We start from the raw sequence: 27,555 nt of genomic DNA, 5'->3' as shown, positions 1-27,555 counted from the left end.
AGATTCAGAAAAATGTATGTCTGTGAGATGAGACAAGTCACCTCACGACATTGTAAAGAGAAAGTAAACGAGTTCAATACAGGCCCAATCAGATAAAGTCAACTTTAATCAGTCACTCAATCAATTCCATTCATCAGTCAATAGAAATTACATTGAATTGATCTACATAATATATTCTCTTTCAGACTAGTATAAAGAAGATATCCAGATACATATTTAGGTTTATTTGACTACATTATGTCTACTGGACATTTATGCAAATCAGCGCATATTTAAGGAGAAAATTATTTATTTACATATTCAAACGTAACATTTCAGAAAACTCACTTTCATCAAGACTAGTGTTGTTGGTGTAAGTAATCAGCTGGGTAAGCATCATGGTGAAATCTATCAACAGAACGTTTTATCAATGAATAGTGCTTCCCTATTAAAATATATGCCTATATTTTTTCTCAAAATGAGTTTTAGTCTGACTCTGAGTCAGAAATCTCCGTTTCAGTAGCATTTACATACACAAAAACGTTCCAGTTTTTTTCTATCAACAGTCAGAAGGTTTTGACAGAGGTATTTGTTCATATCTTGATCATAGCCTGGCTTATAGAACGTTTTCTTCCTGAAACAGCCATTCTTTCCTGGCGGCTTGCATAATTTTTGATTAATGGAGCGATAGAAGAAGATATCGAAATTCCTTCCGTGAAAAGCTTTGACCCTCACATGTACACAAAATAAAACAGGAAATTTGAACCTTGCTTTATCCATAAACACTAGATTTAATAAATGGGAAGTTTCATCGTGATATCAAATTGAGAAAAAAATCATCATCAATGTCAATTAAAAGACTTTTGTGTATTTCCATAAAAGTCTTGTTTTTAGTCACAGTTGGCCTCAAATGTAGTGTGAAAACCAAATATATTTAAAAAAACAACGTGGTTTTAACATTACAACAGTTGTATTTTCTAATTCAAAACAGTGCTACCTTGCCCCCCAGTCAATCCTAATCAGATTGTTTTTCCTTATCTGTAGTGTGGCTCCTTAAACAGTGCTGTAGAGCCTCATGAGGAAATTAAATCTGTCCAGACGACCTTCAGGAGTTCATGTCTGTGTCAGAGAGGCAGAAGTTCAACAGGTGTCACAACTCAGGCACACAGAGAGAACGAGCTTCACTTATCAGCTCATCAAATGCTCAGATCTTCATAAATACACAGAAAGGTTTATGCAAATATACACATTTGTTGGAGTTATGTAAACCTCGGACAATATGTATCCTAGTAATGATCTCCTGCACAGAAAGCACTCAAGACAAGTTCATTCATGAGACAGTAAGAGTAAAGGTCAGATCCCATACAGGCAGATATTTCCCTTCAGCATATCAAGTGCAATGGCCTCAGAAACAAAGCCTGAGGCTATTAGCTTGTTCTACTCTGATTTTTAGCCAAAACATCTGGACACTCTAATACTTACAGAGATGCTGCAATAATATAACAAACTCCAGAGGTATGTTTAAGCGCTTTACACGATTTGTCTTCTGTTCAATTTTATCAAGCTCATGATACTTTTTTTAAGGCCATATACGGCGTAGCACTCACAAGGCTTTTAGAGGAATGTCATAATACATGAGGGTACCATCCTGTAAGGGGTTCACCATCACCCATTAATATTACGCATCAGTTTGATAAAGTCACACAAAAGCAAACACAGTAAAATGCACTAGCCTAACATCTTTGTCTGTGCGTGTGTTTCATTTTATAAATCATCACAATAGGAGCTTGAATTTGGCCGCATATCATACCACGGGGACCTCCGGTCGCTATGGGGACCAAACTAAGGTAAACCAGGGTCCAGACTGCATGTTTATATGTGTGTGAAGGGATGGGTGACAAGGCTCTAAAAGACCAAACACATGTTGCTGCAAGTTTAAACCTTTTGCTATTAGTTCAAAGTCATTATCACATAGGTCTAAGAAGACTTTCATCATCTCTTGCATTTTTGTACTGCTACTGGCACGATGGACACACTTACACCAGTAAAACATTGTGATTTGTTATCTGGACAGTGAGATTCCATCCCATTTTTTTATGTGCTACAAAGACATATGATGAGCATAATCAACCCACAACAATGTGATCGAGGCATGTTGATGCAGATTCTCATTCATCCAGGTCATGGTAGTCCTAAGAGCTTGAATAAGGGCAACTGGACTCCTTCTTGGGTCTTGAAGACCTCTCATCCGAAAGGCCAATTTCTGCCTTGAACCAGTAGACTGCCTACAAATATTAGAAAGGCAAGGCCTGAATGTTCCATGTAGGAGATTGGAGGATCCTGTCCTGACTGTGACTTGGATGTGCTTTTTTTTACATGCACTGTGAGGAACTGAGAGGCTAGATGAGAAGTTAACACAAGTTTACAGGAGAAGACAGAAAAAGCAAGGCCAAGGTAGGAGCTGGGGCTCTCTGCCTACAGCTGTGAAAGCTGTGAGAGCTGGCAGAGCTGCAAGAGGCACAGACCAGGAGAACTGCCAGGGCTCATGGCCAGGCTGAACAAGCTTGGAGCCGGCTTCCTCTTCTTTAGAGTCACTTTCTGCTTCAAGCATTTATGGATTATTTCTTCTCATATTAAGAGTGTTAAACAGCGCATAGTGTTATTAGAATTGGAATAAATAGGATGGGAAAGTTCAGTTTTCAGGGGGTTTATACCTGCTGATGTGGGGCTAAGCTCCACTTTCCTTGATGGCCTTACAGTCTAACCACAGATTGAATATAAAAGTGGCATGAAACTACCTTGACATTACACATTGATTCTCATTTTGAATCCTTGAGTTCAGCAGTTTGGGCAATGGTTTGGACCTGACTGAGAAACACAGTGACCTCACATTCATATAAGGTAGAGGCTTACTAATAACTACATATCCTCACCCAAATAATACCCACATTTTATCATATATTTTCCTCTAAATGGGACCATAATTCATGAAATGGTCATTTTTTTGTTCTATTCAACGAATATGACATTAAACTAAATTGTAATAAAATTTTTACTGAGGTCACAAATCACGAAGTAGACTCGTTTTCTCATAAACTTCTATAAAGCCTGGCTTCTTTTTGCAACCATGACTACATTGCCTTTGAGTCCACCAGGATGTCAGCCAAACTCTGAGTACTGTTCCTCATTTGTGTACATGGCAAATCGTCCAGCATATAAATCGTAAAAGTCACAGGTTTCCATCATTATTCATTTTGGTATAAGAACACAATCCTGAGGGATTTGCAGGATTGTCAACCGGCATAACCTCCTATCATTACCGACTAGCACTTTTGGATTGCTGTCACATAATAATAATAATCAATTACATTTGTAAAGCACTTTTCATTTCATACGGAATCTCAAAGTGCTATGCTGATGGTGGCAGACTACTGTATTGTAGCCACAGCTGCCCTGGGGCACACTGATGGAGGCGAGGCTGCCAAGCACCGGCGCCATCGGCCCCTCCGACCACCACCAGCAGGTGGTCAACCTAACATGCATGATTTTTTGGACAGTGGGAGGAAGCCGGAGTACCCGGAGAGAACCCACGCATACACGGGGAGAACATGCAAACTCCACACAGAAAGGTCCCAGCTGGGTGTTGAACCTGGAACCTTCTTGCTGTGAGGCAACAGTGCTAACCACCACACCACCGTGCAACATAACAGTCATCAGGTGTATTCTTCTAATTATGTTCAATTCCATCCATCCATCCATCCATCCATTATCTATACCGCTGAATCCGTCAATCGGGTCGCGGGCGGGCTGGAGCCTATCCCAGCAGTCAATGGACGAGAGGCAGGGTACACCCTGGACAGGCCGCCAGTCCATCGCAGGGCCACATAGAGACAAACGAGACAAACAACCATGCACGCTCACACTCACTCCTAAGTATGTTCAATTCATTTGAGACAATTTTTTATTGTAAGTTTTGTTCAGTCTTTCTAGGTTTCAGTGCATCGTCAGGTTTCATGATGACATACAGTTTGATCAAAGCTTTCTCTCCATTCCAGTTTTCTCTGCTAGCCTTACAGTTTTACATCACTTTGCATGCAAGATCTCCGTCAAACTCTTGCTTGCCAATTTTAAGGCAGATGTCCCTGTATATACTGTACAAGCTGCTGGCTGAGACTCATGTTTAATCTGGCACAAGAATACACAACAGTTTGTGTTCTTGCGGGATTTGAGGGTTAAGCTCCAGTGGTTATGGACCATTTATCCAGTGTTCTGCCGAATGTATCTAAAATCTGTTCTCAGTATAGTTCCTCCAGTCTTTAGGTTTGTCTTGCAGTAAGTTGATAAATAACAGCAACATTATGAGTGTTATTTATATTACTATATAGGTTATTATTCAAGCTTCAAAAGATTGTGTTGATAAGAAAACTAACCGTGACTATGAGTTCCATCTTTTATGCTGAAAAGATGTAACTTCCTCCACATTTCAAAGCAACATGACATCATACAACTTACAACTTTAATAAAAGCTGTTTAAAACTGTTTGCAAGAATGATCAATGATGAATATTCTCTTATCAGTTTAGTCTCATGCAGTTCCCCGTGTGTACCTTCATGTCCAGGGATCCTGACAGACTCCAGCGACACACCGTGCACTTGTTACCCCAGATCATTATCAGTGCTACTTGCCTCTGCGTCAGTCTTGTTATCGGGGCAGTTTGGTGACTTTCCCCTCCCCCTTTCCTCCGACCCCTCTGAAGTCACCCAGAGGGCCAGATCACAGCAAATTGAACATGTGGTTTGAGTTAGCATCTCTGAAATAAGCCCTCCATACGTGAGGTTGTGTGCGTATTCCCAGAGCTTGTTGGTCTGGCTTAACTTGTGTAGTTTATAATTGCAAGTGGGCCCATGTTGAGCTAATTGTGTTTGTGTGTGTGCAGGTTTGCATGAATGCATACCAGTTTATGTGTGTCTGAGAGAAGATGTTTTATGTTCAGTGTGTGGTTATATCCTAGCAAAGGAAGTAAGGGTCAATTAGAAAGTCAGCACATTGTGTCTCTGGAGCCTTGACATAAAAAGTAACAAAATGAAGATCCAAAAAAAGAATCTGCTGAACTTATGTTATTAAATCTCGCTTTTATTCACACTCAAGCTCCCTCACAGATCGCAAATTTCTGCTCATACTGTACAAACTACATCATAGTGAAACAGGTACAGAAGCTTCTTTAGTTTCCCCCTCCCTGGCTCCGCTGGTGGACTGTGCAGCAGCCAGGTGGAAGCTTTGGCTTTTGTCAAAGTTTATCTGTGCGGCATCTCAGGAAGCAGAGCAGGGGGGAGAAATGAACCAGGTCGTTCCAGCTATTTTCTCCTTGTTTGATTATTTGATTAACTTCTCGCTACGTCACAACATCTGATCGTTTTTCCCTCTTTGTTTCAGCCTAACTTACTCACCCACAAGTAAGTCCCTGAAAAAGGCCCCTTGGATTTCTGACTTCAGTGTTACCCATCTGCCCACTTGTAAAAAGGTCTGACTAAGGGATGCTTGTTGAATTTAAATTAGACTTGAAGCAGACTAAACCAAATAGCACTTTTCTTACTTTAACTAGTTAGTGAGAATTAGAAATACCAAACTAAATGCACAAGGAATGATAAACATGATAAGGTTCATCGACTGTGAAAACATCACCAGCTAAAAGGAATCCACGTAAACAAAACTTTGTTTAAATTGGGGTGATTCATCAGCATTAAAAAGAATGACTCAGCGGTTTGTTTGTTTTGAAATGAGTCCCGTTCACCTCTAAGATTTTTATTTGGTTCCATTGTTGGCTTGTTTATCAGGACACGGTGTGTGTCAGCAACTAGTAAATAGATTTCCACCATATTTGATTACAAGTTACAAGCAAAAAACCAAGAAACAAATGTGCAGATTCTGGTCAGGATCACATTACTGATTGGTTTTCTTCACATTGTGAGATCAGTATCTGAGCCTTTGACTCATCTACCATGTCTCTGATTGTGATTTATCGACATTTTATCCTCCTGAAAATCATATCTGAAATGTTATCAGCTTATTGAATTGATCCCAATTTGTTTTCAAAGTTACTGTCATTTATGAAAGCAGGAGAATTCACTCATATTCAAAGAGTAAAGTTCAGCATTTCTAGATTAGCCCCTTAATAATCCCTCTAGCCTATTCCTAACACTATATTTTGATTGGCTTCGCTCCTGATTAAACATTGTTTGAAAATGCAGTCTATTTATTTAAACAGTGGAAACCATTTTAAGATACAAAAAACAACAATAGCAGCAGCAGAAATATATTATTATTAGGGCTTCTGTCTTACTTTGTTTTGACTGAAAGTAAAAGGAATTACTTTTAATAAAGTCCACCAGATTTTTATTTATGATAGATAGAATTATGGTCAGAAAAGAACATCAATAATGACCAAAGCTGAAAACCAACAAATTTCATTCAATGAGCAAATATATTTTATTCCAACAATAATGTTATTGAAATTCTTGCTTTCTAAAATAACTTTGTGTGGCAACAATGATGTAGTTTGTGTTTGGTAAAGGCCCAAAATTATAGTAAGATTTCATTTCACATCAAAAGTTAAATTATAGGGCAAATATTAACTGACACGCACTTAAAGGACACAACATTATGAAGAGTGGAAGTTAAAAAAAGAAAAAAGAAGCTAAATGTTAAAAATATTACTGATTAAAAAGATTGTGAATAAAAAATTAAGCCATTATTTGCTGAAAGTTAATAATAGTTCACTTCATTTTTCCTTCAAGTTCAAGTAATTTTCATTTCTCACTTTGTTACTTCGATCCCTGATCAAACATATTGAACTTTGAGATCAAGAAAAACTCGTGAGGTGAACAATGCTGTGATGTGGGCGCACAAAAATTCACCTAAATATGAGAAAAAACACTTCTTGCTTTAAAAACACACTTCTCAAACTATTTCAAAAGAACACAGAAGCATATTTACCAATCTGGGCTTATTAAGTCACAGTAACAGACGTCAATGTGAAACACAGGGCACAACAAGCTTATTTCACTAATGAGCAAAATAGAGGTTATAAGAATTAAACTATTTACAGGTCCAGTTGAAATATTCAAAATGCACTCAGGCTCATATTTAAAAAAAAATTATATCTTGCTTTCACAAGTTTCATAAGACGTCACTCTTCACTTGAACTACTCCCAAACGTGTTTGTTTAATGCTTCAGCACTGTATGGCACATATAAGTGTCATTTAAACCAAACATGTAGGCAAAAAACAATAAAAGAAAAAACCTTGTTACAGTCAGAAACAACAAAGGTGAAAATGTGAATGATGACATCCCAGCTACAGAAGTTGCAGTGTGTTCAGTTACATTTAAAATACATTTTAAAAGTAACAAGAGAGCGTGTGTTAAAACATTTTAGTGCATCAATTATCGCATTACTCCTTCCAGTTGGTGGTTCCAGATCATTGAGTCCCTTGAGGAAATTAACAATAGCAAGGATTGGCAATTGATTTGTTCTGATTAACTCTTTCTTTCTGGGTTTTCTGACTCTTGTACATCCACACAGAAACAAGCCCAGTCACGTGAAGCACTAATGAACAAAACTCACTGTTCCCATTGCCCTCAGCTGCTAACAGCATTACTTTTCTTTAGTTAATCCCATCTGTATTCCCATCTTTACTGCCAAAGCAGATTTTGTGCCAGGCACAAACCGTTAGTATATCTGCCCCACAGTGGTCTGTTTTATACACGACGAGATATTTACATCCTATTTAAAACCAGTTACTTAATTTACTTAAAGGTGGGGTATGAGATGTTTTCTGGAGCATTTTTTATCATATTGTCTGAAAACCTCCTCACGACCCCATTGCACCCCCTAAAATAGAATGTTTGGAAAAAAATATATATTTTAGTCCATTGTAGAGGGTGTAGCAAGAGGAAATGTCTGACCAATAGAAGTAATGATGAGAGTTACTTCTATTGGATTCTGACATGCCAATCAACAGCCAGCCCCCCTCACCCCTCCCCCCTGCGCGTTCACAGACTCTTGACTCGTTCATGTGTTTTGAAGGCGTGGTTTCGAGGGGTGGGCTGAAGGGAGAAGCAAGGTTGTGTATTTTCAAAAATATAGCTTGCAGGAACCGTTTTTCCAAGATCTCATACCCCACCTTTAACACTTATTTAAAATGAAATATAAAATGGTGCTTTTTAAAGAATATATAGTTTGTTTTTTATTAATACTTTTCTTCTAAAATTTGTCCTCCGTTACATAACATCTCATAAATCACCATATTAAAGGCGCAACAACTTTGGCAAGGTCATGCTACTTGTCTTCTTCTCATGTTGCGGTATTAGTAACAAAAAGTAAACAATATTCAGTGATCTGTGTTCTAACACCCACCTCCAATCTGATATGTAAATAAAGCTGCAGTTAAAACAGAGCAATTATGAAGTTTTGCGATGGGATCCCTGTTAGAAAAGGAAAAACATGATGTGGGTGTTGTGGCCTGAACTTGGTCTCATTGGTAACTGCTCTCCCGGTGGGACCAATCTGTTTGTTGGTCCAGCAGTATATTTATCAACTCCCCATGCTTCTCAGTGGCACTGATATCCTGAGGATGTGGAGTCAGAGGCATGAATAAATGGCTCGATGGACAGATTATTTATTTGTCAGCGACTGAAGGTCGCAGCATGGCAGAACAAGTTGGCATTGGCTGATATTCCCAGAGATGGAGAGACCTGTTTCTTTATATACCAGACCTCCTGACATGTTTCATTATACATCTTTGATTTGGTGAACTTGATGTACTTAGCTTAGTGGGTGGTTTTAGTTCACAGAATACAGTAAGTCACAGCTGAGCTTTTTTAAACTTCTGGAAAGAAACTCAGCTCACCTTTATGTCTTCCTCTCATATTTGTCTGTCTTGCTCTTAATGTTTTGCCTCTTTTAGGCAGCAACACGGTTCTGTGGGTGGAGGCAGTTTGTTCTAGATTGAAATCCCTTCATGCTAGCTTTAAATGAACTTTTATACATAAATATGTGATTTTCAGCTGACAAATCTTCATGATTTCAGTAATCACTTTTACTGTGGTTCTCGTCTTCTTGTGCTCACTTGTGATAATACTGAATATTTTGATTTAGCATCATTACCATTATCATACCAGTTAGTTTCATTACTCAAAAACCTTTCATCCAATGTAAAATTATAGTGAAGTAAAAACATTTCCAATAGCCTCATGTCTGCTATTGTTTTTCTTTAATGGTAACAGAACGTACTGAAATCCATTGTTCAGTGGTCCAAACGCTAACCTAATGCTAAGTTCAAACAGAGTCATAAACATAGTACCAAAATCTCATAATTTGAGTGGTAGTGCTTGCCAAATATAAAACCAAACAATCAGCATGCCCTGAATACTGTTTTAACTTGACATAAAGCAGGCGAAGCTAGAATAAAATAAATTTGAACTAAACTTACAGAAGATGATAAAAAGAGGTTCAGAAAATGTCCAACAGGCAGTCAAATGAAGTCCAAATAACACAAATCTTAACAAGGAAACTAAAAGCAAGTGCTGTGTTTGAAATGTCCTCATTCACTCACAGATTTACTCCCTATACAGTGTTCAGTGCATAAAGGACTGACTGATGCCGATGATAATTAATATTACCTCCAAATTACAGCAAAATACATGAAGACATAACAACTGTTGGCAAACAATTATATTTAGAGCCATAAGTGAATAAATACTAAGTGAAAACCAAACATCCTGAAATGTGGAGATTCATTGTCAATCCTAAGAACATACTCTGATGCTTCTCTCATATACATTTCTCTATTTAAATGTTAGCACTTTGATCCACAAAGTATTCATCATACAATCCATGCAGCTGCAAAATGATGTTTTACAGTCATGCAGTAATCATTGTGTGTCACATTTTCCCGTCTTTCTTATTCTTTGCAATTTTTAACTTTTGTTTTTTTTCCAATCTGAAGGCTGATTTAATATTTATGTTGTTGTTTTTTTAAATTTGCAGTTGGAGAAGAGCCTGAGGCGAGACGTCGTCAACATACAGTCGCACGCCGTTCACAATCAAACAGCCACAATGCTGGAAATTGGAACAAACATCCTCTCACACACGGCAGAGCAGACACGCAAACTCAACGTGGTTGAGGCCAAGGTAACGAGTTTCCAGTTTGCTTAAATTGTGTCTGTAAAGCAGACTTCCTGGATTCATTGTAGTTCTGGTCTTCCACCAGGTGCTGAACCAGACTTCTCGGATAGAGATCCAGCTTCTGGAGAATTCTCTGTCCACCAACAAGCTGGAAAAGGAGCTCTTACTGCAGACAACGGAGATTAACCAGCTGCGAGACAAGAACAGGTAGAAAATTGACGGTGCCCTCTGCTGCAGTATTTGTGATGTTAACTAGTTGACCTTCTGACCCATGTGTAAACAGTAGATATTAATAAATAAACAGTGCGTAAATGAGCACTCAGTGCACTCATCTTCCAACTCAGCATTACCTTTGATCTCAGTTACACACGTAAAATGTTTTATGACTCTTTCGTGCACCAAGGTAACACATTCGCATTTTTAAAATCTGTCCACACACAAACATCTGCCAGATTACTCAAAACCACACATATGGTGATTCCGTTTAATCTAGGTGTCTCCAGGAGCACATTTTGCTGTGATGAATAGCACACATGCACACAGAGGCTCATAAGGAGAAAACAATACCAGCTACACAATCCCAGCTGCTAACTTATCAGTGAGGATATTTGAAATACAAGCAAGTGAGTGTAGACGTTGGAAATAAGTCCACAACTGTTGCTGCGAGACACACTAATATTTGGAATCACAATATTTTCCCTATTTTTCATCATGAGGTGAACTTGGACTCTGCAGTGTGTGGTGAAACATGCAGAGTGATTATCAGGAGTGCTCTCTGTTTACGGTATCAGATATATCACAAAGGCAGAGGTTGGACAGCACGTGCGTGTGTGTTTCTGTGTGTATGTGATGTGACTCAGAAACAGTAGCTCGACAGTGTGTTAACATCTCTGTGGATACCAACACAGTCCGTTAAGAGAGCACATATCTTTTTACACCTTGGCCACAAAAGAGAAAGAAATGTGGATTGTGTTGGTAGGTTGGTGTCGATTTACTCAACAATGGAAAGTCTACAGTTTCAGTGAGCATGCCAGTATCAAACTGAGTAATGACATAAACTGCTGAATTAACAGATTGCATTTTAGAATGGATGAAAGATGTTACATGACTTCTTCTTCTGAGTCAATTCGATGCACTGAGCTGCTGCTTGTTTTCAGCACCATTTTTTCTGGGTTTTTTTTTGTCCTGCCCAGCATTATGGCAGCAGAATTGTAATCTGAATACCGTTTATGCCAAACACATTTGCTATGCCAAGGGAAGCTTTAAAGTTTGGTGCCCATCAACTGCTTATTTATTTATTTTTGTTATAATACTTAACATGTAATAGTGCCGAACCGGACCGGGGGACAGAGAAAGAGGGAGAGCAAAGAAAAAAAAAAGGAACAGAAATATGAAGAAACAATAAAAAAAACAATGGAAAACCAGGCAACCAGCACCATCTTTTCTTTGCAAGCCAGAACCTTGCCTGTTGTTTTTTTTCTCTCTCCTGAATAAATGAATCAGCTACCTCCAAACAAAGCAACAATAGCTTAGTGTTCCAAACCTGGACAAACATAAGCTACTTTAGCAACATTCTGCCAACAGGACAGGTAACAGGGCAGGTCACTACTAATGTGATTGTCTGTGTTATTCAAGAAGCTCAATTGTAAGTGCTGTGGGGTAACACAGATCTACAAAACCTGGATATGGGTTTGATTGTTTTAGAATTCGGTTACTATCAGCCTTTCTAATAACCATTGTGTTAAAGTCAACCTTTTTAACAGTAGCAACTACCTAAGATGAAAGGAAAAAAACAAAGTTTGTGACCATGCTTGCGTAATGACATCCATCGAGTTCACACAAGTGAGCTGTGGTGAGTTTAAATGAAGTGACTCTGTGGAGGAACTAAAAGGCAGAAATACCAAAGAAATGTTGTTTATATCTACAAACACCTAATAATTAAGTGAGTTACAGTCAATCTTAGAGACCAGGTGCATGGTGGGAATCTACCATGCACCTGGTACATTGTATGCACCAATACAATATCTGTGTATTGCATCTGGAGCCTATCCCAACTGTTATTGGGCAAGAAGCACGGTACACCCCGGACAGGTCGCCAGTCCATCACAGGGCCACACAAAGACAAACGAGACAAACAACCATCCACACTCTCACTCACACCAATTTAGAGCCACCAATTAAGCTGACATGCATGTTTTTTGGGCAGTGGGAGGAAGCCGGAGTAGAATCCACACATACCCATGTATGTGTATACCCATGTATTTGCATGTTCTCCCCACGAAAACATGCAAATTCCACACAGAAATACCTCACTTGGGATAGAGGAAACTTCTTGCCGTGAAGCAATGGTGCTAACCAGCACACCATTGTGCAGTGCTAAAAAATAAACTAAAAAAGTCATTTCTGCTACATTCACTGTTACTAAGTAATCTGAACTTTCCTTCACACTTCACACCTCACACCTCACACCTCGCCAGACTGCAGTGGCCAATTCAAAGCCACATTTGTGTGTCTGTTTTTTTTTTTTTCCACAAAACAAATGTTCACTTCGAATAAATCATTTTGACTGAAGGTCTTCCACATTCACACAGACAGCTGTCATCTGTGAGTGGACACAGCTGACCGCCGTTAACCCAAACATCTCTGTTTTCACCCTCATTGTGAAGATTAATTTCCATTACTGCCAGGGCAGTAATGGAGGCAGCGACACAAATGTATTTATCCATACATTCTCCGGAAACATTTTCCCAACCAAGGAGCATTTAATTCTTTAATTTAGCTATAACAATGAGCAGTCGTATAGACAGCTTGATTTGTTTACATACCTTTGCCACAATTAATTATCATGATGGAAAAGGCTGAACTCAATCTGTGTCAATAAAAAAATAATTCCTTGAATACTTCTGACAGAAGTCTTAGTTATATTTCAAGATTCCACAAAGTACACACACACACATTTTCAGCTCCCATAGTTTAATAATCAAAGTATAAACAGCAAATTGTACCCACACAGTCTGTATAACACTGCAGACTCATGAATCTAGTCTACACATGCAAACATAACAGTGTACTACATGTGTGCTCACACACTCATGGACTTTTCTTGACACAGTGCTGCACAATCAGCAACACCACAGCGATCAGTGGCTCCTCATCAGCCTACATCACAGTGAAAAATGTTTCCCCGTTCATGTGGAGGTCAGCATATTGAAACGATCACCACCAGGAGCTGATAATGTGTTTCAGTTCATAATGAAACACACTATCAGTTCCTGGTTGGGACCAAAGTCTCACCTGTTCTTGTAAGAAAACATCACTCATTTTGTATAAATAAGCTACATCATTCAGAATGAATGAGGATTGTGTCTGACATCTTGTTACTTACACTTCAGCAGAAACTGGACTTCTAGTTGCTCAGTTTTGTTAAAAAGAAAAAAAGAAATAACAAGGTGCAGATATGGCACACGTTGGTGTGGTCTACCTAGCCTTTTGCCCTGTGGCAGCTGGGATAGGCTCCAGACCCTGTGACCCTAAATTGGATCAAGCAGATATAGAAAAAGGATGAATGAATAGACATTACTTCTTCTATTCTTTTACATCCGTTGCATATTCACATATTCACTGTACAATTGGAGAACCATGAAGGTTAATTCCATCTATCATCAATTTACTGTACCTTCTTGTTAATTGTACGTCAGAATTAGACCGTGCAGTTTCCTAAGAAGTTGTGGTGGAATTGCAGAAATTAGCTGTCCCTTGTGTCTCGCTAACTGCTAAAAAGTTTAATATAAGTCTATGCTCTGGCGAGGTTTAGCTCTGTATTTAAGTAAAGTAGGTTAGTACATCGACTTTGCACTCCAGTGCATGAGATACTGAAACAGATGTTTGATGCATTTGATTCTGATGCTGAATGCCATCCACCGTGTTGGTCCTGACAAAACAGCACTATATGACAGCGTCAGAGTGAGACTGGGTTGTCTAAATAGATGTGCTAAACTTATCACTGTACGACATTTAAACAACTCAGATCAGCAAGGCTCAAGACTCTAAATCCGCCTTTCCGCCTTTAATGATTTTGGTGTATCAGGATCGAATTAGAATTTCTGAATGCTTTTCTTTTAACAGGAACTGTTTGCCGAGCTTCGCTACCTCAAATCTCATCTTTTGGTAGGAATTAACTTTTCAAAGCATGTAATCAATGTAGGCCACACAGCTTTTTAAAAATAGAAATTACCAATTTAAATGATGAAACCTTATTGAAAGCAAAGGTGGAATTTCACTTTTATTTTTCACTTTTAAGTGTATATTATTAATAATGGCCACCAGCAGACACTGTGTGACACCCGACCCCTGCAGAACACCACACTCTGCACTCTGCGCTGAGCACAGGACCAATAAATGAAAGTGAAATGGACATTCAGCCTCATTCCCCTCTGAGGCCGCTGCCACTCCTCATCGGGTTTCATTCGTTTGGCTCGTATGTTGTTGATCTAACTGTGGACTGGAGTCTATTTTCAACAGTTGTACTGCTGGTTCAGCTGCAGAGATAACGAGAGCTGTGGTCTGACCTGGCAGGAAGAATGATGGTCAGGATATTAATCTTTATTTCACTGTTACAGCTTCTTTAATGAGAGGGAGTAATTCGGGAGTTGCAACCTCTGGTCCATTACAAATTTGGGGCATAAATATTTTGGGTTTGTCTTTTCCCGGCACACCAGCTTCATGTTTAACTGTCTAATGCTCATGTGTCATACGTCAACATTCCTCCTCCTCTTCTTTGTGATCTAGTGATTAAGAACGTAAGTATTTGAATGTGGGTGTAAAGCAACATGGTAAGTTTAACAAGGTTAGAAAAAGTTTGTAAAAGCTGCAGTCAGTTGTTCCAATGACCTACTGTGAAGCTGTGGGTGGTTTTCATTTTGGTCTCTCTGCCATTAATTTATAGAAATGATTGAGCATTGGACAAGAGAGACATCTGTCACCTTTGGCTTCTGAGAGTTTATTTTGATATGCTTGTATTCAGCTCTCTTTGGCAGCTGTATTTAGAAAGACAGGAATCAAAGGCTGCAGTCAGGTGACAACATTAAATGAGGAAATAATGGAAAAAAATCTGACAGAAATGTTGGTGACTGCTGTTTTTGGCCTTTTCCCAATAGTCAGCTTTGCTTTCTTTTATTTTCTCAAACAGTAAGTGTATATTTTCATTTATCAATCCTTATTCTGTCCCCTCTTCATCCTGTTTGGGGTTTCAGTTTCCGGATTGAGACTGGGTTGTCTAAATAGATGTGCTAAACTTATCACTGTACGACATTTAAACAACTCAGATCAGCAAGGCTCAAGACTCTAAATCCGCCTTTCCTTATTCTGTCCCCTCTTCATCCTGTTTGGGGTTTCAGTTTCCGGATTCTATCACAACATTCGACAAAAAGGGGGCATCCCAGAAATGTTGTCACCAGTCCATCATAGGGCCAGCACAGCGAGACAGGCAACAATGCACACTTTAGAGTCAACCAGAAATATTCGAAGGGCCACTACAAGCTTTGAAGTTTTAGCCATCTTACAAGTTAATTGCCAGCCACACTGGGCTGCAGGCATCTAACGAACTGTCTAAGACATCATGTTTGATGTGTGCAGACTGTGCACAGGCTGCAACTGTGAAGAGCAAAACAGTCCAAACGTCCAATAATGTAAAGTAGATTTTATTTGCTGACAAACAGAAAAATGACTACACTCTTTATCACACTGTGTATTGAGATGTTTGCTGGTTTGTTATTCACTTGGGAGCAGCAATTCCTCAATTACTTTTCATTGGTAATTCTGTGATTTAAAAAATACCCTACATTTTTCTTTTCTTTTCCCTTTAATGCAAGGGAAACAATTAAAAATAAGGTTTTAAAACAGTTCTTCATGGTACCTTAAACTCTTTCATGCTAATCTTTTTTCTAACTTTTTATATGAAAAGATCCTTTATGTTTGATAAGACTGTTTAGCCTGTTAAACCTCTGCAAACTCAATTACTTTTCAGTGCTAACAAGGACCAACAAAATTATACTTCAATAAGACCTTTCAGTTTCCAGGACACACTGGATAGATAATGCCTACTGCTATCAGTTGATTTGATCTTTTTTGCAGTCAGCCAGTTGAATATCAGCCAGTACAGATGTTTGGTTGATATCTACCTGACAGGTCATTGCACAAACAAGAAGAAGAATTTTAAGAGGACTTTCATATGATCTACAGCAGAAAATCTTTCAGCACACATATTAAGTCTTCAGAGTTCTTCCATCTTTTTGCCTTTCAGTCGCTTGGAGAGCAAAGTTCAGATACTGGAGTCCCGACAAAGAGGAGAGCTGCAGGACATGAAGGAGGAGAAGAACAGACTGCAGGTACAGTTAGTTAAAGTGACATCTGTGTGTTGTTTTAGTACAGCAACATCATCAGCAGGAGACTGTTTGGACAGGTGTCAGTGTATGTCTTAAAATTAATCTTGTCAGGACTGGCGGAGGCAGGTTATTTGGGTCATTAAATCATGGTCCAGCATAGGTTTTATATTTATTAGGCCATATTTTATATTTATAAGCTCAAGCTTTCAGTGTACATGATGATGACCGATGAGAGGTTGACCTCATAAGTGTAAATTATACAGCTGTAAGAAAGCAGACAACTTTTTTCTTTCCAATTTTTTACTTATTCAAACAACTTCAGTCTCACTCCATTCACATGCCTGAGCAGTGGGCCCTCATATGTAAAAAGTGTAATGTTTTAAATGAATTGATAAGTGAAATGCATGCCAAATGAAAAGTATAAAGCCAAAATGAGGATAAGAAATCTATACCTTCATGCATTGATAGAACATATGCAGACCCTTAAACGAATTCCACAATGTCCTCAGTGATTAAACACCAGTTATTTTTTCCCCTTGCAGTCTGTGGTGAGGACTCAGATGATGGCAATAGAGTCTTTAGAGAAGCAGCTCAGAGTCGCCAGCAGCAACAACACCGCTCTGCAGAGGCAGCAGACTCAGCTGATGCAGTCTGTGCACACACTCATTAACATGGTGGCCAGTACTACAGGTACATGCACAGATATACTCACTGAGAAAGCCTACAAGTTAACAAGAGCTCATTATTTGACTGTTTTACACTTTGTGCTGTCATTGCATGTAGGGTCACCTCCTCGAACCCAGATGTGGAAGGACTGTGCAGATGCTTTCAAGGCTGGTCACTCTGTCAGCGGCCTGTATCACATCTACATCGGCAACAGGACTGAACCAGTGCAGGTAAATGCCAACATTTTTTTTTTTTCTGTTCTCAAACTCAAATGCCATAAAATGAAACATGTCTTGTTGATTTATACAAAAAAGCATCAATGCTCAAATGAAGACTAAAGACACAAGTAAGAAAAAAGCTTGTTTTTATCTATTTAAATTTCAATCATGGGTACAATTAATAAAGTTAAATAAATAAATAACATATTTTCTGACCAAATACAATTTGTGTTAATTCTATTGGCTTAAATCAACAAACCAGTTTCAGTTTAATTTTATATCTGATAGACATTGTCTATCACATTGGAATCAGAGTTTCAATTTCTCCATCTGAAGGTGTATTGTGACATGGAGACAAATGGCGGAGGCTGGACAGTCTTCCAGCGGCGCTTTAACGGCAGCGTGGACTTCCAGAGGAGCTGGAGGGAGTACAAAATGGTCAGTTTGTCTCAGAGTAAGAGCGATTAATCACGATCAAGAATCAAGAACAATAAAAGCTGAGTAAAATCTGTTCCTAATCACACCTGACCCCCTCTCGCAGGGTTTTGGGGACGTGTTGGGAGAACACTGGCTGGGTAATGAAGTTTTGTACCTGCTGACGAGTCAGGGCCAGTACTCTCTGAGAGTGGAGCTGAGGGACTGGGAGGCAAACTCCGCCCATTACCAGTATGACCGATTTACAATGACCAGTGAGAAACAGCAATACAGGTAACAGATACAACTGCAGGACACACCTACACACACAAACTATTCATTGGCAGGAATAAATATACAACAAAACAAGTATTTTACATTCTTTATACTATAATACTTTTTTACTGCTTTGAACTTCATGAAGCATCAGTTCAAACACAAGGCTCTATTTCCACATCAAAGTTGTTTTGAGCTGCAGCGTGCAGATATCTTCAGACACTTTTGTCATAATCCACTTAGCAGGTGCTTGTTTGATCAATAAAATGACAGAATATGGTAAGATGATGCATTTACAAGATTAGTTTTGACTGTTATTTTTTTCCAGAACCTAAAGTTATTTGTCAAGCTTGAGAAATATATGCAGCAAAATTTAGACACTTGAAATAAAATGTATTTGTTTGTATCAAAACTATTGTCACATGTTTGTATCAAAACTCTTGTCACATATTTTTCCCCCAGTTGACAGAATTAACTAATTATTATAGGTCTTTTGGTATACGTGGTTTTACTTTACAGACATGCAGAGAATCACAACAAAATCCTGACTGAATTTAGGTCAAAGTGCAAACCTTTATGGTACAAACACATGAATGCTTTCCAATTAAAAAAAAGTTTATATCAAATCCATATTTGCTGTGAACACCTTTGCCTTAAAAGTGGCACCAGCTCTCCTCTGTGAACTTGTACACAATTTGGAGATGTTTGGTAAGTATATTATTCAATATTAATTAAAGTATGGCCTCTAAAAGTGCAAAAAGAATTTTTGCTCATGTTCCAGAAAATAATTCTATTCATCATTATTATTGGCTACATGGCCAAAGATTAGAAAACAATTATCCTTTACAAATCAAGCATCAAACCAGAAGTCTTGATGTATTTATAGATTCAGACCTAAACTGTAACAGGTAAATACAATCAAGAGTCAAAATAGCCTAATAACACAACAAAAATGACAACATTTCTGTCAGACATGACACAAGAAAAACCTTCCTTTTCAGTATTATAGAGTTTTGTAATTGTATTTTCAACTGCTTAATGATCTTTTTTTTTTTTTAAATCGCTCACACAACATACAGAATCTGTCCGATCAGACTTCATTAATTATTCTTTCTCCTTTCACTCAGATTATATTTGAGAGGCTACAGTGGTACAACAGGAAAGCAGAGCAGCCTAACCACACATGGGGCCGGCTTCAGCACTCGAGACCAGGACAACGACAGCTGTGACCATTGCAAATGTGCCCTGATGCTCACAGGGGGTAAGGTTTCTCCCTTTCTGTTGGTTTCTGCAGGTGTTAGGTCGGTTTAGACTGTCTTGACAATATTCAGGCTCTGTTTACATTAATTCATTTCACCATTTCTTCGTGTCGGCGTCTTGCAAACTATTTACATTTACACACAAAGTTGCTGTCCTCTCAATAAAAGCCTAACTGTTTACTCTGAAATGGGGATCGGCTGATTCGCTAGTCACATGACTAATCAGCCATCACATCACATGATCGCCCTTGCATCTGGAGCATGCGCAACTGCTTAGAAAACACGACCTACAGGTGCATATTGCCTTACACACATGACGAATGATGAGAGAGACACTTGGACGGGAAAGTCCAAAGGCATTTGCAGTTTTCCGTAGTCTCCCTTCATCACTCAAGTAGTATAAGGTGCAAGCACCCTTGGTAAAAACGTCGATGGGCCATCTCATTCTTGTTGTTTTCTTTTCCAGCTGTGGACGTAGTCGCTCGGACAGATTTATCAGGGCTGCTCTGGACATTCGAAAGTTCTCGCGCCATTCTTCGGCGACAACAACTTGGTCCACGAAATTGTCCCACCATGTGCTGCTTCTTCCCGGTCTAACCCAAAAGCGGCGCTCCATGTACGGCTTGCACTGCGGATCCTCGTTTCTCACCGTTTACAAATGCTAAAATCAGCATCGTATGCGAATGCTTACGTGGGCTCCGGCGTCTTTGAATCCTTCCACCCATGAAGTCGTATTCCAGTATTTTAATGTAAATGGACAGTGCATCCGCGATAGAAACGATATAGAAACAGATTAGTATAAATGTCTTAGGCTACGGCTACACGAAAACGTTTTTCACTGTAAACGATACTTTTGCTTATTGTTTGGCTGTCGCGGCCACACGGAGCCGGCGTTCCCACTACCCCAAAACGATAGTTTTGGAGAACGGGTTCCAAAGTGGGAAGATCTGAGAACGGCGTCGTTTCGTTTCCATTGTTACAGCCAAAACGGATTCGTTTACATCTGCGTCACAGCCACATGGCAAATGCCAGTGACGTATACACATACGTCAGTGACCAGAACAAAAAGCGGCTTCCATTCAAAATCCGGAAGAAGAAGACAACACAACAAGGACAGACAGCGATCATCATGGACCCCACAACATTGATAGCAGCACTGCTGCAGACACTACAGCGGCGTTGTTGAAGGAACAACGTGAGCTTCGCGCTGGTAGAAGTAGGGGCGTACACGCATGCGCATTGCTTCTTCTATTGTTCTGGTGTAACCGGTGGGGGTGGCTTACAGCACACCTAGAGGTGTTTTGTGTGTACTGCATCGTTTTCAGCAAGCGTCGCGTTTCCATGTGGACACAGCTGCTTTCCTGTGTGGTCGCAATAATTTTCGTATCCGTTTTCAAAAAAACCCTCGTTTCGTTTTCGTGTAGCCGTAGCCTTAGAGATAAACACATTGTTGATTAAACAAATAAATTCATTTCACTAAATTCACTTAACCTCTATGAACATGTTCCATTTAAATATTTGATTTCATTGAGTGGAACCACTCAGATAAGTTTGATCTGATTAGTAAAAGTTTATTAAATTTTCATTAGACTATATCTCTGCCTTAAATCCAGAGGTGGAAAGAGTACTAAAAATTTGTACTCAAGTACAAGTACTGTTACATTGCTTAAATTGTACTCAATTACAAGTAAAAGTACCAGTGTGAAAAAAAATACTTAAGTAAAAGTATTAGATTGGAAAAACGTTGTCTGGTCTGACGAGATTTCAGTCCCAGTCGAATTAGTGACGGAACGGAACATTTCCACTTTCCGCAAATGCGTCAATTTCCGCTAACGCATAAATGGACCGGAAAAGAAATTTCCGCTAGTGCCAGCCGCTAATACCGGATTATTTTTTTTAAATAACTGAAATTTGACGTTTTAACGCAAAATTAGCTTTTTAGGCAAGATTAATGTGCGTAATGATTAATGAGCACATTTTCTACGTTCTATAATTATTCTAAATATTCTATAAATATGTCAAAGAGTGAAAATGCCTTGTTGATGTGAGAGGTCAGAGGAGAATGGGCCGACGGGTTCCAGATGATAGGAAGCAGAGGTGGAAAGGGTACTGAAAATTTGTACTCAAATTTGTACAAAGTACTCTTCTCAAAAGTATAGAGTATCAGTATATCAGAGTATTTATTACTTTTTAACCGATGGATGTTTGATTGCATCGTCAATAGCAGAAATTTGATTGGATTCACCTGTATGAAATATCCACCCCTGCCTTGTGTCGTGCTATATGTCAACAGAGAGCTGGGAACCTGAACATTTATTTGAGATGCAGCTCAGCACTGTGCGCCAGGTTTTTTAATGGTTTAACGGTTCACTGACTCCACCTGTTAGCTCGCTCTGTCTTATCATCAGGCTAACCAATGGCAGCTTTACAGACTTATCTTAGCCAAATTAATAACAACACATCAGAAAAATAAGAAAGAGTTAAAGAAATATATATAAGTATAGTTGTAAAACCTCTTCCTGCAGTGTGTTTTTTTGAGATTAGATATTGAAGTCTTGTAAGCTGATATCACCGTGAAGCTCAAACACTTTGCACTGCATCTGGACGCTGTCTCCTCAGTCCACTCTCTGCTCCGCTGTGCAGGTGTTACCTCCAGAAACCTGTGCCTGCTGCAGCTCTGGAGTTGGCCTTTCCTTACATTATGTTAGATTTATTGGCCCGGGCGCGATCTGACGGCCAATAAGGATTTGCATTGGGAAAAAAAAATCTGACGGTTTGAATATTAATTCAAATTGTGGGCGTACTCAGTAGCGACTTTTGATTTTAAAAGTAACGAAGTAGATTACATGGTGTAATTGTACTCAAGTATGAGTAAAGTTACACACTGGAAAAAAATACTCATAAAAAGTACAAGTACCGGTACCCAAAAATCTACTTAATTGCAATATTGTAATTGAGTATTTGTAATTCGTTACTTCCACCCCTGCTTAAATCACAGTAAATAAAAAGATACTTCCCAAAATACATATTTTGCCGGTTAAGGATGAAAATCAGCGGTGTATTCCTAAAAGCTCCATTCTGTCAGTCGTCTGTCACTGTCACCTTTCGGTGCACTACCCTTCACCTTGAGCCAATTCCAACACAAACAACTCTTTGGTTCTCTTCAGCCTCTCCTCAGTGGGTTGTGATCTCCGATTAAGTTAATGGTTCAGGCCAAATCTCAAGCTCTCAAAGGAAAACACTCCAGTGACACCATTTGTCAGTGAGTCATTTAAAATGACAGCAACTTACAGAGACAAAAAAAAAATTTTAAATAGGGATTCGGAGAAGGAGATAAAAGGAGCATAGAAAGAGTTACAGAAAAAAGATCACAGAAGGAAGGAAAGACGAGGGTTCTGTGTGATGGCAAAGAACAAATCGAGCAGCAAAAAGAGACAAAAAAAACAGTCAAACAATGAAAGTTACACCCAAATTTGAAAATAATGACGGCTTCAATCAAAAACCACATTACTTTCGGGGAACATCTGAACAATTTTCAGACACGTGTCACAAAGTACTGTAACTGGTCTCACTGGAATTTTCTATCCACATTCGAGCTATTTTCATAGTTCGCTATTAAACAATTTCCAATGTTTATGTAGGATTTTCAATTGTTTGGAGACTTAGATATAACATTATTTCACATTTTAAGAATGTTTAAACATGCAGCAGATGTCACAAATCTAACATTAAACTCTGATTTCTACAATAACAACATAAAGTGGGGTTTTCTTGCCCTTATATTAGAATAACTTTTATGTTACAAGGCTGTTCTCACTAAAAAGAAACATTCCATCCTTCCTTTATGGTGCATAATACTGATACACTTCACACTGAATGTGAACACTTTGAAAAAGACCTTACTGGAGACCATTTTTGATGGGAATAACATTGGCTGCCGCTCATCTTCAAACTGAGTTGTCATTCTGATCAAAATGGCAAATGGGGTGCATTTATAAATCGCTTTACTAGTTTAAACAACTATCAAAAAGAGATTTACACTGCATGACATATTTAACCATTCACACATATAGCTGAAACAACACACACACTTAAATTACACATGCACAGATGTAATGTTGGTATATTTTCCTGACCCTTGTGATCATTATACAGACACTGCTCCAGAGGCATGCTGTTCACCTCAGCTTGAGCTTTGTTTGAGAAAATCAATGTTAGGTCTGACAGCTGATGCCATGCTCTGTACTCTGGAAGAAGAAGGCCGCTTTTTATATTTACTTCTCTCATTTCCCCCCCAACCTATTCTGTCTATCACACTCTATCTTTCTCTGTCTTTCTTCCTCTGTCTTTGTCTCACTCGATCTCTAACTCTTATTAGGTTGGTGGTTTGATGCCTGTGGTTTCTCCAACTTGAACGGGATCTATTACACAGTCGGCCACAACATCAGAAAACTCAACGGCATCAAATGGCACCACTTCAAAGGCCCTAGCTACTCCCTGAGCACCACATCGATGATGGTACGACCCTACGACTTCTAACAACACCCCTCAATCTTCGTTTGAAAACGGCTTGACTCATGACTTCTGACTGCAGTCTCTCAATACAATTTTGGTAAAGTCCTATAACTCATGACTGTCCCCTCCAAAACACCTACCTGATGATCACCGACTTACAGCAACATCCTCAGCTTTAGCAACATTATGGTACAACCCTGGGTCACCCTCTGGAATGAAATGGTACAACCCTGAACCATGATTACCCACTGATCCACCTTCACAGAATTACAGTGTCAGGAACTTTGTTTTCAACACCTATTCTGATCCCACCAGGGATGGAACAAACCAGGAAAGCGAGTTTATACCAGTTTGTTGATTTGTGATGTGATTATATTTTAGATGAGATGATAGCAACACATCTAAATCAAATAGTCATGTAAAGAATAAAAAGAGACCTTGCGAGCAAATTTCAAACCCAGATGTTCACTTCATGTGCTGACCTGTCACTGTCTTGGTTGAGTCTGATTGTTGCTTTTTTCATTTGGGAACTTTGGCTTGTCAGAAATTCTCAGTTTCCCCACCCACAAAAAAGTTCAAGTGTAAAGTGAAAAGTTTGAGTTTACTGGTACGTTTCAGAGCATCGCTTGGGTTTGAAATAATGTGCTCCACAAAATTGATCAAAAAACTTCTGCAAGCCTTCCTTTAAATGAGTCCAGTGAAAGGCCACAAACATCATATCTAAAGCCAACATTTAGATATGAAAATCAATTCTAAAATACTGTGTGAGCAAGTATGATAAATAGATAAGTAAATATATATATTTTTTTAAACTGGAAGCGATGAGGTACTGATCTTGGTGAAGAGTCTGGCAGCTAAGTTGTTGTCAGTATGTAGTCAATGAAGAGGTTTTTCATTGAGGCAGATGACAAGCTTTGTGCATGAAGAGATGAAAGGACATGACGTTGTATCTATGTCTATTACAAGTTTGGAAGTCTGTGTTTTAGATTACAAAATCATGGCCGGGTTTGCTTTGAATTGGTCAAAACTCAAATTACCATCAAACCAAACAAGAGGATTCTTCACATGCAGACAGAGATGATGTTGACTAACAGTATATTTAGAATAGATCAGCTAACTTTTTATTGAATTAGTTTATAAAATAATCTGCTGACAACTTGTTAATGAAATCTGTCATTGGTTGCAGCTCTGTACAATGGTGGCAGTTTGCAGAACGAGCCTGTGATGTTGCCCTATGCGTCCAAAGACAGACACAGAGGTCATGAAATAAACTGCTGCCTAAGAGCCCTGTAAAGTTACATGTTCTGTTTCTAGTTCAGATAGTCTCTGGATTTTGGTCAACGGTAAAATGATAAATCAAATGGCTACAGTGATTCAGTGGGCAAAGTGGACAAAAAGACTGGCATGTAGACTTCATCTATGTACAGGCAACAAATTATGGAAAATCAACCAAGATTTAAATCATAAACAGCTTAATACATCAGGAGCAAAGAAAAGAGGTCGGATCAATGGCTGAAGCCATGTGGATTGATCTGATGAGCTGAAAGGACATCACACAGGGGGAGGTGACTCTTCCTTGATGGTTTTGTTGCAGAGGGATGGCCGGTTCTCTCTATCCTGAAGAGGGAGCAAAATGAAAGTCCTCATGTGCAGGGAGACACATGGACCATGTTTTATTCTTCAGAAAAATGTGATTGTTGTTTCTGAGATGCCAAAACGGACAAATGGACTACCAGCGCATCTGAAACTCTGAAAACTGAAGTCTTAATGAAGGCAAAGAGTTGTAGTTTTGTTTATCATAAATGGAAACTCTTGCATAATGGAAGGTTGGGTTGATATGAAATCTGCAAGCTGGAAAGACTGAGCAACACGGTTTTCACTATAATTTAGGAAATAATGGCATTGCAGTCATAATCTTTTTGTGGATAAGTGATTGCTTTTTTGTACATTTTACTGGACATTGAAGAAAAGAATGAGTTTATTAAACAGGAAAGAAACTAATTAACTGAACCAGCTTTTTTATTGTTTTTGTTGGGTAGACATTCTGAACAATGAATGAAGAAAGTAAAAAAGAAAAGTTTTGGATGTTGTAATATAGTAGAGTCCAGATTCTGAAAGAAAGAAATGCTGCTTTGATTATCTTCTGAATCTAAACAATTGGTTAATTATCTTGTTTCTTGTATTTTATCATGGCCTACAAATTAATACTCCAGTGGCAATAAATGAGTTACAGGACATATTTATTCTATTCAGTGAATTGTTTTGGTAAAGTCTTCATCTGTATCGTGTTACTCTGTCTTGTGCACTCACATCCGTGTCACATATGAGATTCATATTGTGATTAAACAGAAAAATGTGGAAGACGTCTCTTGCTGTAACTGCCATTGCTCTAGCTCCTTTCATGCACCCTGTTTCATGCAGTAACTCATCAAAGTGTTGGTTTCATGCCTGATAAACAACCTGTTTACCAGTTTAGACTTGATAACATGTCAGTGTAATTCCCAACACAGGACAACAATGTAAAGTTACGGATTAGCACACACAAGATAACAATGTAATGATGTAGGATGTTTTGACCTATGATGTAAGCTGTAGCAGTAACGCCTTAAAATCTCCAGCCTAATCCCAAACATCTATTAGGAAACTTGGCTGTATTGTATTGCTGTCTCTCACTGCTCATTGTAAATTAATTGTACTGGTAATGGGCGGAGTTTGCCACTTCAGCTCCACTCTCAGAGAGTACTGGCCCTGACTCGTCTGCAGGTACAAAACATCATTACCCAGCAAGTGCTCTCCCAACACATCCTTGGAGTTTGCATGTTCTCCCTGTGTATTCATGGATTCTCTCTCTGGGCTTCCTCCCACCATCCAAAAACATGCACGTTAGGTGAATTGGTGACTCTAAATTGTCCCTCGGAGTGAGTGTGCATGTTTGTGTGTCTTGTATGATCCTATAAATTAAATAATATTTTTTAAACCTGCCTTGTGGCCCGCCGTCTATGTCACAATCAGTTTGCACAATGACCACTGTTCCAAGTATAATGGAGGCTTCGCTGTTAATGTTTCCCAGTGGTCACTAAAGGTAAAGCAATTACAAATTCAAAGTTATCCAGAAGGTACTTTGCCTACAGACTTCAGTAATACAAGAGATGCTTATAAAACTGTTGACAGGACATCTCCAACTGCAAACAAAGCCAGTTTTTACTTTGTCTACTGAATACAGTCTTATTTTCATGACTTTTTGACAACATGAAGTCTGCAAGCCAAGCAAGAACTCCAGTTGTGAGGGAAGCCATCTTCAGCATGTACAAGGATTTACACAATGAGGATTTACACATGTCGAGGCTCATGATCCAAGAAAGCAAATATTATATATTTGGGTGGACACCATGCATTCAGTTCTCCTAAATACATCTGCAGGGTTAAAAAACAACAGATGTTAACGATTTTTACTTTTCAGCGTTAACCTTGTTTTTGCTGTTATATGCATATGTGCAGAGAAACCTCCCATAGCATTATAAACAGTATTTTGTACAATAAAACATGTTATACAATGTGGATTCTCAGCATGACGTGTCAAAATTTCTCTGAAATTTAATATCAAACTTGATGCGAAAGATTTCTACTTGGAGGCGTCCTCTGACGGGGATGAAAGCACTGA

The 27,555-nt window shown here is 38.9% G+C and overlaps 1 protein-coding gene across 1 annotated transcript in view; it reads left to right on the top strand.

The window, feature by feature from the left end:
- angpt4 (angiopoietin 4) overlaps positions 1–27,310 on the top strand; it is a 75,327-nt gene extending 48,017 nt beyond the window's left edge. The window contains exons 2-10 of the mRNA XM_075461782.1: positions 10,026–10,169; positions 10,249–10,370; positions 16,465–16,549; positions 17,089–17,236; positions 17,330–17,442; positions 17,767–17,868; positions 17,972–18,138; positions 19,248–19,381; positions 23,758–27,310. Of these exons, the coding sequence (XP_075317897.1) occupies positions 10,026–10,169; positions 10,249–10,370; positions 16,465–16,549; positions 17,089–17,236; positions 17,330–17,442; positions 17,767–17,868; positions 17,972–18,138; positions 19,248–19,381; positions 23,758–23,918 (1,176 nt within the window). The 3' untranslated portion in view covers positions 23,919–27,310. The remainder of the gene's footprint in view (positions 1–10,025; positions 10,170–10,248; positions 10,371–16,464; positions 16,550–17,088; positions 17,237–17,329; positions 17,443–17,766; positions 17,869–17,971; positions 18,139–19,247; positions 19,382–23,757) is intronic.
- Positions 27,311–27,555: the final 245 nt, after the last annotated feature.

Source organism: Odontesthes bonariensis, chromosome 3 (genome assembly GCF_027942865.1).
Source record: "Odontesthes bonariensis isolate fOdoBon6 chromosome 3, fOdoBon6.hap1, whole genome shotgun sequence".
NCBI classification, from domain to species: Eukaryota; Metazoa; Chordata; class Actinopteri; order Atheriniformes; family Atherinopsidae; genus Odontesthes; species Odontesthes bonariensis.
The sequence above is the reverse complement of the archived record's forward strand: the minus strand, read 5'-3'. Positions and strand labels throughout refer to the sequence as shown.